This window comes from Lethenteron reissneri, chromosome 51 (assembly GCF_015708825.2).
Source record: "Lethenteron reissneri isolate LAM-NWPU_2019-01 chromosome 51, ASM1570882v1, whole genome shotgun sequence".
Classification (NCBI taxonomy): Eukaryota; Metazoa; Chordata; class Hyperoartia; order Petromyzontiformes; family Petromyzontidae; genus Lethenteron; species Lethenteron reissneri.
In genome coordinates, this window is record NC_083829.1 from 5,993,895 (window position 1) to 6,011,627 (window position 17,733).

At 53.2% G+C, this 17,733-nt stretch overlaps 1 protein-coding gene across 1 annotated transcript in view; it reads left to right on the forward strand.

The window, feature by feature from the left end:
- LOC133355543 (microphthalmia-associated transcription factor-like) overlaps positions 1–17,244 on the forward strand; it is a 38,964-nt gene extending 21,720 nt beyond the window's left edge. The window contains exons 2-8 of the mRNA XM_061572883.1: positions 7,982–8,359; positions 9,952–10,011; positions 10,415–10,744; positions 13,793–13,891; positions 15,557–15,677; positions 16,575–16,630; positions 17,236–17,244. Coding sequence (XP_061428867.1) covers positions 8,141–8,359; positions 9,952–10,011; positions 10,415–10,744; positions 13,793–13,891; positions 15,557–15,677; positions 16,575–16,630; positions 17,236–17,244 — 894 coding nt within the window. The 5' untranslated portion in view covers positions 7,982–8,140. The remainder of the gene's footprint in view (positions 1–7,981; positions 8,360–9,951; positions 10,012–10,414; positions 10,745–13,792; positions 13,892–15,556; positions 15,678–16,574; positions 16,631–17,235) is intronic.
- The last annotated feature ends 489 nt before the right edge of the window (positions 17,245–17,733 follow it).

Below are 17,733 nucleotides of genomic sequence, written 5' to 3' on the forward strand. Positions count from 1 at the left end.
TGACACATTCATATTGACGCGATCTAACCCAAAAAACACCTCTTATGGATGATATTGGTCGCGAAAGCTACACGTGTTAAACTTCAAACAGACTTGGGGCCAGTGCTGTTAGCGAGTGGCAGCAACTATGAAGGCTGGCACGCTATGAATGCCCAAATGATGGGCCTCTTTGTTGAGCTATAATTTGTGGAGGTCAGGTCGCTTCTGAAAAATAAGTGAATTCCTCAGTGGGCTTTGCCTGGTAGGTTGGGGGATGGTTTAGCGTTACAGTAAAACCTTGGATTGCGAGTAACTTGGTCTTGCGAGTATTTTGCAAGACGAGCAAAACATTTAAATAAATTATAATTTGATAAACGAGCGCGGTCTTGCAATACGAGTAGTACGAGTATACGCTTTGTCTGCCGAGCGTCACGTGATCACAACTGATGTACCAGTGCTTTGATATACGAGTGCTTTGGACTACAAACACGTTTCCTGAACAAATTATGCTCGCAATCCAAGGTTTTCCTGTATTTGTTTGTACGTTGCACTACTAGTATGCGTTTGTATTGATTGTTGATGTAACGTTATTGCCTGCTTTATAGCTCATCGGATTCCTCCATTATCAATAAATATTCTGATTATCAGCTCAGGGGGGTGCGGCAATCGCTCAGGTGGGGCCCCCCCCCAATATTGAATTCGTCTCGCACGGTCGCAGCCTAGAGGCTGTTCTGTATCGCGGACTGCTCTTGGCTTCATCGCATCGTCGCTTACGCTCACACGGCTCGGACATGTGAACTCCGTTTTAAAGAAGTGCTTTGCTCTTTGACTCTCTCTTGTTGATCGCATCTCATGGCGGCTGTCCGGGACGGGGGCCCAACTCTTCGCTTTGGCCACCAAGGGGAAGCCATGGCAATGTGTGTCACAAAGACAAAGGTCTCCCGTATAGCCCTGGCTGACTGTCGGAGCAAGCACTGTTAGCGGGTAGCGCCTATGAAGGGCAACCACCACGCCCGGCGACGTTTAGTAGCGCGCCTTCAATCCTAAGGTTCAAAGATTTAATGGAATTTCGAATTTGCTGTGTCCCTCCCAATTGTAAGACACGCTGTTCTCCCGGTCGTTTAAAAGAAAAGTCGGGGGGGGGGCCCGCGTCTTATAATCTGATAGGGGGGGCATGTCAGTGCAGGCCAGAAGACACCGTATTCTCTGGACGAGAAGACGCACACCACCACCCTTCAGAGGGGAGGGGGGGGTAGAAAGTGCGTTTCACGATCGGCAGAATACGGCCTCGGTTTCCTGGCCCTGCGCTCACTTTTCATCATTCTGCGAAAGGGTGGCGTCTGTCTCCCACGTACAGACGGAGCGCGCGCGCGTCCAAGGCGCCTTCCGAGTATTTAGTGGTTCATTGTTGTTGCATTGCAGGCGGGCTGAGTCATTCATTTATTCACATGCAACCGCGATCGATTTCCACGCTGGCAGGGGAGTGACATGGTGGCTGGGTGGGTTGATGGTTGGGCCGGTGGCTGGTTGGGTTGATGGTTGGACTGGTGGCTGGTTGGGTTGATGGTTGGACTGGTGGGTCGATGGATGGGTCGGTGAGCGGTGAGTGTACTGCACTACGAACCCGGCGACCCGGGTTCAATTTCCGCTCACGGCCACCAACACCAGTGACGATTATCTGGACCGGTCCTGTGCCTCCCCTACGTGGACTCGGCCTCAAATGAGTACCTGGTGCGATATGTGAAACATCACCACCAGGGAGACAAAGGCTGCCGGGTGTGGTGCTGGCCAACCCATCCCCCTGCGTGCCGCGCCGGCCTTCATAAGTGCTACTCGCTAACAGCACTTGCCCCTACAGTCTATTACAGGCTATACGGGGGATCTTTGTCTCTATTTCCATCCTCTTCCCCCCCCAAGTGTGTGAAGCCTCGCCCAGCTACTCCAGTGCTGGGGTTGGGTAGCGGCTGTTGGCATCGGTTACAGGAGCGTGCACGCCGGGCGTGTGTGCTGCGCTGTTTTTGTTTTGTTGAGCCGCTGAGATTTCTGCTGAGTCACTGCAGTGGTGGATAGGGAGGGGTGGTGGTGGTCTCAGGCAGCCCGAGGCCTTGGCTGGTGCCGCTTGACGGTCTGCAGCTGAAGGGGAAAGTGGATAGAAGCTTGGATAGATGAACTGGCTCGCATGTGGATGCGCTGCCAGGTGAACTGACTTATCAGGGAGATGGACTGACAGCAGTACGAGCTTGACAATGTAAATGGAGTGCATGCCTGTCAACCCCTTATCAGTGCCAACCTTATTACAGACCAATTCAGGCCTTATTGGTCACCCCGTGCCCCTTATACATCTCAACGTTCAATCTACAAAGCCCGTATTGAAACGGCTGTACGCCGTATGGACCTGTACACTCAATGTCCTTGTACAAGAATACGGGTAAACCGTATGGGTTGACAGGTATGGGACTGTTGGACTGGTTGCTGGTTTGACAGGTGTGTGTGTGGCGATGGGGTAGGTCGATAGGCTGGGTCGATGGGCGGGCCGATGGGATGTCTGCCGTGAAGTTGGGACTGTCTTGTAAGACGGCTGGATTGTCAGACAGTCAGATTGACAGATGGCGCATGGACCATTGTATTGTACTGACAGGTGGATGGACCGCCTGACAAATGGACTTGTCTTGCGGGTAAATAGCCTGATGTGAGAGGTAGACACTTTATCTCGAGAGATTGGACCGTCTGACAGGTGGGATGGTCAGACAGGTAGACAGATTGTCGGATTGACAGACAGCGACACGGACTGACTAACAGGCGTGTCAACTGTCTAGCACGTAGACAAACCTGACCAACAGGTAGACTGACTAACAGCTGGACAGACCGTCTGACCGGGCGAACTGACTTGGCAGATGAACACACACAGCTGATGCGCCTGTGGAAGGGGTTGGCTGTGCTCGCCACGCGGGGGATGTCTGTTGTGACGGCGACTCGCGGCTCTGCCACCTCTATGGGTCCCATCCCAGTTTTGGTCACAGATATAATATTAAACATTCTAAAAACTCCCAAACGGCGAGAGGCGTGCGTGGCTCACGTTTCCAGAGCGTCTTCTGTACCTGGGGTGGCGATGCTGCCGCTGAGTTAGTTACTCGCTGATTATTATTGTATTATCATCGGTCATGTTTATAACATTTACCTGCTGTTGAGCCAGGCAGCCCCTGTAAGTCCTCCCTCGCCATGTAACGTGGTCGCTACCGTAATATCAGCTGTTCCATGCAGCCCCTTTAAACCCTCCCTCCCCATGTAACGTGCTGGCTACCATCGCATCAGCCGCGCTGTCTAGCCCCTGTAAACCCTCCCTTCCCATGAAACGTGGTCGCTACCATGGTATTAGTTGTTCTATCCAGCTCCTGTAAACCCTGCCTTCCCAATGCAATGCGGCTTGTCCGGCTCACCATTCAAGCGGAGATTCTTAGCTCAAAGGGCCTTACCTGACATAATCGTGGCCGGCTAAGTTATGGACGTCTTCAATGATTTATGGTCTCAAGTCAATAAGCGACAGAGGCCACGACCCACTTTCTGAAGTCAGGATTTCTACCGCCTCCACTGCCGCCGTGTGATGGTTGGCACACCCGACCCGCGATCCAGAGGTCACCAGTTCGATTCCATGTCCTGGCACCGCGGTTGAAACAATGGGGCAAGGTTCTTAACTCCCTCGCCCCCCCTACCCTACCGCCGCCTATGTCCAGTTGGCGGTGTAACCAGATTCACCGCGGTTAAGTCGACCGGTGGGGCCGCTAGTGGTGGGGGTATAAAGTGTGGGTGCTCCCACCGCTTCCCGCCCCCTAACTGGACATCTGTGGGGAAAAAAAGAGCTTCATAGCTCATCGGATTTCTCCAGGATAAATACAGATTCTGATTCTTCCAGCACGTCTGACCAGGATGGAAGAATAGGCCAAATGAACCCTCTGGAGAGACTGCCTAGAGCGACCTTCAGGGGGGGGGGGGCCTTCTGTCAGCTGTGGGATGAGCAAGCAATTGCAGGGCTGCACCTTTACGGTCATCAAAGTGCGCAGTGCGGTTAGAATAAATTGGCAATCGTTTGACCATAATTCACCACGCCGGTCGTTGCCGGTTCATGAAGGGCGCGGGGCTCAGGCGCCGGTTGAGACGTCGCTCGCCGCCGATGTTGACCGCGGCGGAATCGAACTCAGCTCGCCAGGTGCCCGGGCCGGTGCGCTAACCACTGCGCCACCGCTCGCTCACTCCCATCCACCTGTAAAGAGGTGGCTACAGCGAAGGAAGTGGGGGGGGGGCACTTGTGAAACATGGGGGAGCGGGGTTTGGGGAGGGAAACACGCTGCGGGTTTTGTGACGTGACGGGGACGTGAGCTCGATTGCACACGTGCTCGGCATGACCGTATCACTCTTAGTGACAATGGTGTCACTACTAGTGACAGTGGTGTCATTACTAGTGACGGTATAAATGCTACTGTTACCATGGTATGACTACTAGTGATAATGGTATCACTCTTAGTGACAGTGGTATCACTACTAGTGACAGTGGTATGACTTCTAGTAACCATGGGATCACTGCTGTACAGGATTCCCTTCTTATTCACGAACTTGCTATCCGCGAATTTGGCTCTCCGCGAATCGCATCTGGGACTCTAAATTATTGCACCGAGAGAGAGAAAAAGAAAGAAAGTGATAAAGTGATGAGAGATAACGCGAGGAGAGATAAAGTGATGAGATCGAGTGACCCTGATTATTCGCGAAGAGGAATACGTTCCGGAGATGCTCGTGAATAGAAAATTTCACGGCTCACGATATTGGCCTATGAAAACCTCGTTTTGAATTAATTATGTTAAATAAATACAGTACATGAAAATTGTATCAGCACCTTCTCACATCACTTTACCTGATCGTTTTATATCTCATCACTTTATCTCTCATCGCTTTATCTCTCATCGTTTTATCGCTCATCACTATCTCTCGTCACTTATCTCTCACCACTTTATCTCTCATCACTTTATCTCTCGCAACTTTATCTCCGATCGCTTTATCTCTCATCACTATATCTCTCATCGCTTTATCTCTCATCACTTTATCTCTCATCACTATATCTCTCATCGCTTTATCTCTCATCACTTTATCTCTCGTCACTATATCTCTCATCGCTTTATCTCTCATCGCTTTATCTCTCATCGTTTTATCTCTCGTCACTTTATCTCTCATCGCTTTATCTCTCATCGCTTTATCTCTCATCGCTTTATCTCTCATCGCTTTATCTCTCGTCGCTTTATCTCTCATCGCTTTATCTCTCATCGCTTTATCTCTCTTCGCTTTATCTCTCGTCGCTTTATCTCTCGTCGCTTTATCTCTCATCGCTTTATCTCTCATCGCTTTATCTCTCATCGCTTTATCGCTCATCACTTTATCTCTCATCGTTTTATCTCTCGTCACTTTATCTCTCATTGCTTTATCTCTCATCGCTTTATCTTTTTTATCCTCTCTCTCGCTCTCTCAATGCAGTCATGTCGAGTTCCAGATGCAATTGGCGGATAGCAAGTTCGTGAATAATGAAGGGAATACTGTACAGCAGTCATTAGTAGTGATACCGTTGAATCTACCGTGAATCTACCGCGGTGTGCATCTGCATGCACGCGGTCCGTGCCGTCACGTAGTCTGTGCTCGACATGCATTGTCACGTCTTATTTCCGGTCCGCGCCGACGCGCGTCTCTGCATTCCAATTTAACCGCATCCGAGATCGGCCCTCGCAAGGCCCAGTGCTGCACGGTTGCAGCGGCCAGTGGCCACGCTCAGTGGGGGCGGGTGAGGAGGGAGGAGGAGGGTTCTTCCTGGACACCAGCTGAACGCGAGTTGCACGCGAGGCCGCCGGACAAAGCGAAGAAATGTATTGATGTCCGTGCCTGCTGTGGCGGAGTTTTGCAATAACGCTCGCTCGGGGTAAATATATATATTTTTTAAACCCAACTCTCTGTTGCTTGGGGGTTGTAGAGAATGCACAGTGCGGTCACAATGCAGCCCAGTGTTTGTGCGCTCGCTCGCTCGGTTCACGAGCCTAGTGGGATGCCTAACGTTGCTCCTGCCCCGCTGTGTGTGGGTGTGATGGTTGTGTGCGAGTGTAGCGATTCGTGTGGGGGGGGCGGTGGCGCAGAGGTTAGCGCTACGAACCCGGCGACCCGAGTTTGATTCTCTTTTCATGACCGGCAACACCGGTGACAATTATCTGAACCGGTCCTGCGCCTCCCCTAGGTCGGCTAGGCCTCAAATAATTACCTGGTGCTGTGTGTAAACATCGCCACTTTGGAGACAAAGGCAGCTGAGCATGGTACTGGCCACCCACCCCCTCGTGTGCCGTGTCAGCCTTTCATTGGTGCTCGCTAACAGCACTTGCCCGCGTCGTCATTTCAAGGCTATACGGGGGATCTTTGTCTATGGGTGTAGGAGTGTGTGTGTGTGAGTGAAACTGCCCACGCACACAAACGCGTGTGCGCTTAGCCGCACGTGATGCGATTTTTTTTTGCTCTAACTCAGACCTCTCTGGTCGGTCAATTCTAGGAAGTGGAGTTGCAGCTACTTTGCCGCCTCCGCGGAAATACAGTTCCGTTATTAATTGAATAAAGCCTTCAGAGTCTGCATTCACGGTTCCAAGGAGCCATGCGGTCTTAAGTCGTACCAGACATTAACAACGACCCCAAATCACCACCAGCATTATCAGCCATGAGCAATCCACTGCTGGATGAAGACCTTCCTAAGCCGCCACCATCGCTCGCGGTCCTCCTTGCGATGGTCACAATCCACCCGGCTGATTTCGTGGTTGCACGATGTCTGTCTGTTTCCTCGTTCATGCAAATCACGTCAAGTGAAAATACATGTCGCAGTCTGCTATAATAAAGTCCGATTTTTCCGCTCTTACGCGTTACACGGCGGATCATGAAATGCTCGCCGTTAGCGGTGGGCAACATGCCGAGTGAAGCGCGATTGAAGAAGGTGTAAAGTGATTTTTTTTAATCGCGCTCAAAGCTCGGAGCCCGAGCCAAGCTCAAAAAACGACGCAAAAGACACTCGCTAAATACAAAGTTACGAGAGAAACTGATATGGTGAATATATTTGAACCAGTCCAGGGCCCCTCTCCTAGGTTGACTCGGCCTGAAATGAGTACCCAATGCGGTGTGTAAACAACACCAGGGAAACAAAGACGGCCGGGTGTGGTGATGACCACCACCTCGTGTCTCTTTCCGGCCTTCGTGGGCGTTAACCGCGCTGCGCTACAAACCCGGCGACCCAGGTTTAATTCCAGCTCGCAGGCATCAACACCAGTGACGATTATCTGGACCGGTCCTGGGCCTCTCCTACGTGGACTCTGGTGCGATGTGTGAACGATGTGTAAACGATGTGTGAACGATGTGTATACGGTGTGTGAACATCGCACCGGCGAGACAATGATGCTGGCCACCCATCACCGAGTGTGCGGTGCCGGCCTTCGTGAGTACAACTCGCTAACAACACTTGCTACAATAGTCTGTTAAGGCTACACGTGTGGGAGGGGGGGGGGCTTTGTCTTTCTTACCCAGAGGTTAGCGACCAATGCGAAGAGCTCGAGCCAGATGTAAGAGGTGACGTTTCAGGCAATGGCCGTTCTTCATAGCACACAGGGAGAAGGATCATCGTCCAAAACGCCGCCTATTATCATGTACAGTATATTTTATTTCCCATATTAGGCGGTGTTATGGATGGTGGTGATGATGATGATAAGACAGTAAGAGCGAGTGAAACAAAGGGAAGAGCTCAGGGTGATTGGTGGTGGTGGTGTTGGTGGTGACATTAACACTAACACTCGTGATCATGGTGGTCGTGGTGATGACAACAGTGACGATGATTATGACGAAGCAAGTGGAGGCAACACTGACCACGACGACGACGACGTTTGATGATGACATCACTGCTGATGATGATGGCGTTGACATCTGTCTGTCCGCATGCGTGGCGCAGGTCTCCGCCTGACCCAAGCTCCACCGAACATCCTCCTCGGCCCCCGGCGCCCGTCCGTTGGATCGTGGGGGGGTTCCTACGAGGCGGCATCGTCACACCCCGGCAGCCCCCCAACTCTCCCGCCCCTGCCCCCCACTCCGCCCAACTTCGTGAGTCAACATGGGCTCGCGAATCCTGCTGCGGCAGCAGCTGATGAAGGACCAGCTGTGCGAGGAGGAGCGAAGGACGCAGCAGCAACAGCAGCAGCAACAACAGCAGCAGCAGCAGAATGCGACGTTCTTGCCCGGCCAGCAACGGCCCAGCGCGCAGACGCCGGCCATCAACGTGCAGGTGCCGGCCGGCCTGCCCAAGGCACAGGTGCCGGTGCAGGTGCTCAAGGTGGGTCCTCGCTCCGCTTCTCTTGCGGGCGTTCTCCAAACTAGAGTTGAGACCGAATGATTCGTCAGCGCCGCCCGTCTGTCTGTACGTGCGTCTGTGCGTGCGTCTGTACGTGCGTCCGTAGTGGAGGGGTCCTCGCTCCGCTTCCCTTGCGGGCGGTCTCCAAACTTGAGTTGAGAGCGAATGATTCGTCAGCGCCGTCCGTCTGTCTGTGCGTGCGTCTGTGCGTGCGTCTGTGCGTGCGTCTGTGCGTGCGTCTGTGCGTGCGTACGTCTGTACGTGCGTACGTCTGTATGTGCGTACGTCTGTACGTGCGTCTGTACGTACTTCAGTACGTGCATACGTAGTGGAGGGGTCGTCGCTCCGCTTCTCTTGCGGGCGTTCTCCCAACTGTAGTTGAGAGCGAATGATTCGTCAGCACCGCCCGTCTGTCTGTGCGTACGTCTGTGCGTACGTCTGTGCGTACGTCTGTGCGTACGTCTGTGCGTACGTCTGTGCGTACGTCTGTGCGTACGTCTGTGCGTACGTCTGTGCGTGCGTCTGTGCGTACGTCTGTACGTGCGTCTGTGCGTACGTCTGTACGTGCGTCTGTGCGTACGTCTGTACGTGCGTCTGTGCGTACGTCTGTACGTGCGTCCGTAGTGGAGGGGTCTTCGCTCCGCTTCCCTTGAGTTGAGAGCGAATGATTCGTCAGCGCTGTCTGTACGTACAGGTAGTCCTCCGCTTACGATGGAGATGCGTTACGACGACCCCATCGTAAGTAAAAAATATCGTAAGTCGAAGATGGCCTAGCCTACCCAGGAGTCTTAAAGAATGGTGATAATTTAGCAAAACAGAGCAATTTACAGTACCGTACTGTATAAACTATATACTGTATGTATTTATTAATTACAATACTGTATTGCACAGTAAAATGTAAAGTAAGAAAACCAAAGTAAATTCTTAGCCGACCTATATGAACTGCAATTTAATAGAAAGTTTTTTCAGGAAACAATCCTATCTTCTATAAAAACTTTTAACATGCATTGAACGTAGCGTATCGTGGTAACCCTAAAATGAAATCGCTAAAGCTACGTATCATACATGGTTTGAACGTACCGTATCGTACCTCGTACGCTGCTGCCTTTGCCTGCCGCACGAAATTTTAAATATTTTACAATTTTGTCGTATCGCTATCGCCATCGTAAGATCAAAATATCGTAAGTCGGACCATCGTAACTCGGGGACTATCTGTACATACGTACGTACGTCCGGGACTTCACGATAACTCTCGTAAAGATGAATCCAGTACGGACGAAAGTTTTAGTGTGAAGTTGTGTTGCTGTTTGCGAATTACCCTGGCCGCATTGGTCACAGGATTATTGCCTGTAATTATTTAAAACACGCTTTGTTTGGGGGGGGGGGGGGGATGCGGGGTGGAGGACACCGGGACAGACTTCATGAAACCACGGGGGATGTCCCGGTCAAACCGCGACTCTGCGAGGCTTTGGCACAAATTCTTCCACGAGAGTAGTACCGTGGTGAACGTGGGACGTGGCGAGGCGAGGCGATGACGCTCGTTGTATTTCTCCCGTTGTTTCCGTTGTCACCAGGTCCAGACGAACCTGGAGAATCCGACCAAGTACCACATCCAGCAGTCTCAGCACCAGCAGGTGAGGGTGCTTGAGTCCCGTCCTGAACTCGCTCGCTCACCAGAGCTCGCAAACGGGTTTTGATTCCTTACCCGTACCCATACCCGGCCGCACCAGGGTCGCAAACGGGTACCCGTACCCGGTTGAGTACGGGTATCGGGTAGGGTACGGATATCGGGTACCCGGTTGCGACCTCTGTCGCTCACTCACGGCTTGGCACAGCGCCGTCCCACCGCTCACTCGGGGAAGTGTGGAGAATCTCCGCTGCAGTGAATCTGCGGAATCCACGGCGGCAACGGTCCGCGCAGTCCACAGCGGTGGCGCCAACCCGCGACTCGCCGCCTCGCGACCCGTCGCGCTGCCCGTGCCTCGCCCCTTCCCAATGTCGCGGCGCGTGCTCCCCGTCCCTCGCGCCCGTGCGCAGGTCAAGCAGTACCTGACCACGACGCTGGGCACCAAGGTCGCGCACCAGGTGCTGGCCATTTCACGCCCGTCGGCGAGCTCCGCTCCTAACATGACCGGCGCCGCCGCCACCGGCGCCGGCACTGCCGGGGTTCACGTCTCCCCCGGGCAGCAGCAGCAGCAGTTTGCCACGACGGCCCCGACGGCGGGGGCGCTGGCGGCGGCGGCGGCGGCGCAAACGCAGTCCGTGTCGCCTCACGGCTCTGCCGTGCTGCTGCCGGGCAGCGGATCCGGCCTCAACAGTCCCATGGCCCTGCTCAACATCAACAACAACGAGAGCAGCGAGAGGGAGGTGCGTGCTCGTACGTGCGCGTGTACACATGTGCGTGCGCGCGTGTGCGTGTACACATGTGCGTTTACACCTGTGCATCTACACGTGTGTGTGTGTGTGTGCACATGCGTGCGTTTATTTTGCCGGCTGATACTTGCCCGTTGACAGCACTCTTCCCCGACAGTCTATTAAAGACTAAAAGGGGTGGGGGATCTTTGTCTTAATGGTTTTTACCTGCTGTGAATTGCTCGCTCACACCACTTGCTGGGAGGAAGGGTCCCCCACTGGAGCGAGCCGTAGAGTGGTAGTTGGCCTGCTCTTCCACATGGACCCAGAGACGTCTTGGAAGACCTGGGAGCACGCGCATCTTCAGCCATCGCACGCGACCTGCCGACCATTTGTTCTACTGCTGCCCCATTGATTCAACTGCCGCTCCGAGAGATCTAATTTAACCCCCCGCAGCTTCTGGATTGTCCAGCGCGCTGACCCATTCGCCCTGCTGTGACAGGCCGCTTCGTTTCAGCTGTAGGCTATCGCTGCATCGTTTTACCCGAGAAAGCATCGCCGCGTCTCAACACTCTTTGTCAGTGGGGGTGCTGCTAAGTTTTCGCAGTAGGGGGCGACAATCGCTGCGCTTTTCCCCAGCGCAGGAATTTGCGAGTGATCTGTACCAGCGTCACGGTTCAAATTCGAACAAAAAACTTTTTTTCTTTTACCGTGTAAGGCCTACTAAGCTATAATAGCTCTTTTTTTTTTAGAAGCGACCTTGCCACGAATAATAGCTCAACGAAATGATTTTCCTGTGGAAAATTACACCAGCCAAATCCTCCAAACGCATGATGTTGATTCTAATTGGTGAGGGAGAAACCAGAGGACCCGGAGAAAAATCCATTCCACCACGGGGAGAACACGCAAACTCCAAATATACAGCAGCAGGCGTCACGGTTGGGATCGAACCCATGACCTCCTGCATACCAGGCGAGGGAGTTAACATCTCACCAGGATTGTGAGATTGGCAAATTTGGATCGTGACCTCCGGCATTCGTGCCCACATCTTTACCAAATGGCATCACACGATCATTCCTGTCCATTGCGAAATGTACGGCGTGCATTGCGTTACATATTTGTTATTTTTAGTTTACGATTGATGCAGCCGCCGCAGTGTTAACCAGGGCGGCAGTGGGATTCGAGGCCCTTTAGCCGGCAGTGGTGTGAGCGAGTAACCTGCAAGGTGGACTTGTGTTTAACGTGTTTCGGTCACCCAGGTTCACGTCTGTTTGCTTTGGCCAGGCTGTGTAACCTGGTCCCCAACACCGCACAAACGTCGTCTATTTTCAGGTTTTCTATTTTTATAAACGGAATAGTTTTTTTTTTTTTTAAAGCTTTTGCCACACTGATGACAGAGAGGTTATTTATAGTCGCCCGTGCGAGTTCATCTTGCGAAAGAGCAGATGACGCAGATCCCGGCTTCCATTTGCCGCGAAGCTTCTGGGCCGCGACCTCTAAACCTCATCTGCTGCACGAACCTTGGTAGCAGCAGATGATGTGGATAATGGGTGATGATGGTGATGATGATGGACAAATGGAAAATGTCAAATTCTCTGGTCTATGTGCATCATCATTACAGTGATGATTCACCACTCTGCTACTCCTCACTGGCAATCACCTGCATGGTCCATCAATCGCCTCAATGTCAAATTATCGTTGTTGGTCGAACATCAACATCGGGCGTACGCAAGAAGAAAGTGTGCGTTAACACAGGCACCAAGTTCTGTAATATATTTCGATTTAAAGCTTTCGTGACTGCAGGGATTCATCTTCTTGGTTCTTTCGGTAAAGTCACGTAGAAGGGAAGTAATAAAATAATAAAAATAAAACATAATAAAATTAAATAAAATTATTCTCACGACGTTTCGGCCACAACGCAAGCAGCCGTCCTCAGGTGAAAACCAGGTCCGTCGAGGCGACAGAGTTCTGTAATATACACAGAGGTTGTCTTACCGCTGGAATAAATGTTTCTATGTACGTTGAACCTCTTTCGCGCACCGTACGTAGCCAACCCTGCTAATCGGAGATGCGGGGGGAAGGACAACAAACTAAACACAAAAAACTGTTGTGAAGAAATGTATTTTCTATTCAGTATAGTGGTGTAAGTATATAGTTGTGCAGTGTGTCATAGTGTCGTACGTAGTGTGTATTGTAGTGTATGTACGTTGAACTTCTTTCGCACCGTACGTCGCCAACCGTGCTAATTGGAGGTGCGGGGGAAGGACAATAAACTAAACACACAAACAGCAAAGTGCACAGCTGCCAGTGGCTTCTAACGGTGTGTATCAATGGGCTCTGACATGGCCAAACGGAGGGAATCGAACGTGGGACGTAATGAGTCCCTGTGGGCTTTCGCCTGGTTAAGTAAAGCGCGTTCAAAGCGTAGTGGATCTCATCGCGGGTCTTAATTGGTTGAATAGGAAAAAAATATTCAAGCGTCAATCTCAGTCTGCTGTCATCTTGTTAAGTGAAGGATGTCAATGGCAAGAGAGACTGCGACTTGCAATAAGCTCTCACCTGGCTAAATGAAGGACATCGCGAGGCACGATGAATCTCGGTGGTCGCTCACCTGAGTGATTGTCAAGTGCGTCGGTCGCGATACGACGTCTCACTGCGTTCTCTCACGGCTAAAATGAAGGGCGGCGGAGTTCAGTGGACCTCGGCGGGTTCTTGCCTGGTTGAAATGAGCACGCGAATCTCGCTCGTTGATGAACGTCGTCCGGCTTCTCACGTGGTTAAATAAAGGACGCCACGAGGCACGGTGAATCCGAAACGGGGGTCACGCGATCGCCCCCCCCCCTCCCCCTTCGCCAGAGGTCGCAAACGGGTTTTGATTCCTTTCCCGTACCCGGCCGCACCAGGGTCGCAAACGGCTACCCGTACCCGTACCCGGCAACCGGGTATCGGGTAGGGTACGGGTATCGGGTACCCGGTTGCGACCTCTGCCCCTCGCCCCCCCCTCCCCGCTCGTAAACTAAACGACGCGCGCCCGCGCGTGTCTCCCGCCGTGTCGCGGCACAGATGGAAGACGTCATCGATGACATCATCAGCCTGGAGTCGAGCTTTAACGACGAGATGTTCAGCCTCGTCGACTCCTCCGGCCTCCCGCTCTCCAACACGGTGAGCAAGCGCGGCGGAGTCGCGTCGGCTCTGCGAGTCCGTGCGTCCGTGCGTCCGTCTGTCGGTACCGGGGGGAGGGCACTCTGGTAGAGGCGGTCCGCCGAGGACGTAATCCGAGTGCCGTGTTGCGTTGCCGTTGGCGACACGGCCTAGAGAAAACCGGACACGTTGACCTGGCTCTGTGTGTCCGTGCATATCGTGGGGGTCACGGCAACTCTCGCAGAGATGATCTGATACCAGCGAAACTTTTAATGCAAAATGTTGTTTGCTATTGGGGGGGGACTCAGCCTGGGCAAAACCGGTCACGTTGATCTCGGGATGAATGAATTAGCTCTGCCCGTGTGTAACGTGGGGGCCACGGTAACGCTCGCGGCGTTGATTCCGATACCAAGGGAACTCCGGTGCGGTGTTGCGTTGCTATTGGTGGGGACTCGCCCCTGGAGAACACCGGGGCAAATTGATCCAAAGAATTCTGCCCAACAAACCTGGAGACAAAAACACCGGTGCCAGAAGGGGGGAAGCAAGGCACCTCCGCTCCCATCTCCGCCTCCGCCCGGCAATGCCCTCCCCGACGCCGCGGCCTCGCAACGTGGTAGCGCGTCCACGCGCCTTGCAACGTCGCATCGTCGTAGCGCGTCCACGCGCCTTGCAACGTCGCATCGTCGTAGCGCGTCCCGCGCCTTGCAACGTCGCATCGTCGTAGCGCGTCCACGCGCCTTCAACGTCGCATCGTCGTAGCGCGTCCACGCGCCTTGCAACGTCGCATCGTCGTAGCGCGTCCACGCGCCTTGCAACGTCGCATCATCGTAGCGCGTCCACGCGCCTTGCAACGTCGCATCGTCCGTAGCGCGGCCACGCGCATTGCAACGTCGTATCGTCGTAGCGAATCCACGCGCCTTGCAACGTCGCATCATCGTAGCGCGTCCACGCGCCTTGCAACGTCGCATCATCGTAGCGCGTCCACGCGCCTTGCAACGTCGCATCGTCGTAGCGCGTCCACGCGCCTTGCAACGTCGCATCGTCGTAGCGCGTCCACGCGCCTTGCAACGTCGCATCGTCGTAGCGCGTCCACGCGCCTTGCAAACGTCGCATAGTCGTAGCGCGTCACGCGCCTTGCAACGTCGCATCGTCGTAGCGCGTCCACGCGCCTTGCAACGTCGTAGCGCGTCCACGCGCCTTGCAACGTCGCATCGTCGTAGCGCGTCCACGCGCCTTGCATCGTCGCATCGTCGTAGCGCTTGGAGAGGACCGTCGCAAGGCCACGTTGCTGCTGGGGACTTAAACCGCGTACCCTCTTTGCCCAAAGCGATGACCCAAACTTTGGAGACACAACCCAGAGCAAAGGTGGGGGGTGAGGGGGTGGGGGGGGGAAGGAGTTGCAATTATGGAGGCGCCCGTACGGGCCCACCCGTACCCCCATCCACTTCCACGGTTATTCGGGAACCAACCTACAAGCCCCGCCCATCACCTCCCGTCCAGCGGCACGACGTGGGAGCAGAGGGAAGACATTTCCCCCCCCACCCGTTAGTTTTTTCATTTTTTCCGATTGGTCGAATAGTGTAAACTGCAAGCCGCTAGAGGAGTCGGTTACTCGAGTGAGCAGTATTACAGCCCGTGCTCTAATGCGTGTGCCTGGTTGTGTTTGTGTCCGCCTATGTGTCCCAGCTGCCGGTTCAAAGCAACGGGCTGGAGGTGTATGGGGGCGCCGGGGTGGTGATCCCGGGCATCACACTGACCAGCACCAGCTGTCCCGCCAACCTGGCGCCCGTCAAGCTGGAGGTTGTGGGTAAGAGCGTCTTGCCGTTTATTTTTTGTATAAATATCGCGTTTTGGTTGGAACCACTTGGGTCCCTGCGTGTGTATATGGGTCACTGTGATTCTATGGATCTCTGTGTGTGAGTCTGAGCGTTCAGTGCGAGTGCATGAGTCTGTATGTTAGTCTATGGGTCTCTGTGTGGGTCTCTGAGTCAGGGAATCTCTGTGAGTCTTTGGGACTCTGTGCGAGTCTGAGTCTGCGTGAGTCTGTGAGTTTGTGCGAGTCTCTGTGAGTCTATGGGTCTCTGTGTGAGTCTATGGGTCTCTGAATCAGGGAGTCTCTGTGAGTCTATGGGTCTCTGTGTGAGTCTATGGGTCTCTGAATCAGGGAGTCTCTGTGAGTCTATGGGTCTCTGTGTCAGTCTATGGGTCTATGTGTGAGTCTATGGGTCTCTGTGTGAGTCTATGGGTCTCTGTGTGAGTCTATGGGTCTCTGTGTGAGTCTCTGGGTCTCTGTGTGAGTCTATGGGTCTCTGTGTGAGTCTATGGGTCTCTGTGTGAGTCTATGGGTCTCTGTGTGAGTCTCTGGGTCTCTGAGTCAGGGAGTCTCTGTGAGTCTGAGTCTGCGTGAGTCTGTGAGTTTGTGCGAGTCTCTGTGAGTCTATGGGTCTCTGTGTGAGTCTATGGGTCTCTGAATCAGGGAGTCTCTGTGAGTCTGTGGGTCTCTGTGCAAGTCGCCGGTGATGGGGCCGAGACCACCGGCTCGCCGTGCTTGAACGCTCTCTCTCGGGGTTTAAGTCGCGGTTTGGGGGCGTCTGAACCCCCCCGCCCCGGACGTGAACCTAGGATCGCGGCGACAGCGGCAACGTCCTCCCTCCTGGTCTGCGTCGCTCCGATACCGCTATGGACACGCATGTCTTTTGCACAGAAGATGAGCATCGTGTCCTGGTGAAGGAAAGGCAGAAAGAAGACAACACAACCTCAGTGAGTGCCTGCTCCCGCTCTACACGCGCACACTCCTCTCGCGTGTGTGTGTGTCCGCGTGTGTGGGGAACGGTAGTGTTGCGGTTAGCACTCTGCGCTACGAAGCTGGCGACCCGGGTTCGATTCCCGCTCAAGGCCGACACCAGTGACGATTATCTGAACCGGTTCTGGGCCTCGCCTTGGTCGACTCGGCTTCAAATGAGTACCTGGCGCAGTTCGTAAAAACATCACCACTAGGGCGACAAAGGCGGTCGGGCTTGGTGCTGGCCACCCACCCCCTCGTGTGCCATTCTGGCCTTCATAGGCTCGCTAACAGCACTTGCCCCTACAGTCTGTTAAGGCTATACGGCAGATAATTATTTTCGTGTGCGTGTATGTGCAGCTTCACCCGGGAGCTCTCCGTCTTCAGGAGAGGGGGGCGTGGAACGTCTTTAAGTTGACGGGTCGAATAGGACCTTTGAATTACCAATGGGAGCTGCGGTGGTGAGATGTTAACCTCCCTCGCCTGGTATGCAGGAGGTCGGGGCTTCTATCCTGACCCTGACTCCTGTTGTCTCTTTAGAGTTTGCGTGTTCTCTCTTCGCAATCATAAACTTGTGTTTTAGGGTATTTAGATTGTTTTGCTGCTATAAATGTACGCATGATAAGCCACTTCGTTGAGCTATCATTTGTGCCATGTTGTTTCTGAAAAAGAAACGAATAGCTCAGTGGGCTTTACCTAGTAAGATAAATAAAACAGTTCAGTAATTGACATGATATTCTTCAGTTAATAAAACATCACATCATCACCTCAACCATCACGCCGTGGAATGATCAGCATCATCTTCGTCGTCATCATCGTGAAGGTCGATTGGTTCATGAGGATTGTTTTCAAATGTGTGGAGAGGCTTTCATTCAGCATGAATTGACTAAAATCTGAAATATCATTTATTTAGTCAAATACTCAAAAGTCGTCGAGATCATTCTCAATGCATTCATCACCTGAACTATCAAGCTATGAAATCATAATCATCGTCGCCATTTAATAATTGCCATCATCATTATATGTCGCCATCATCATCATCGTCGTCCACCATCATAATCATTGCCATCATCATCGCCAT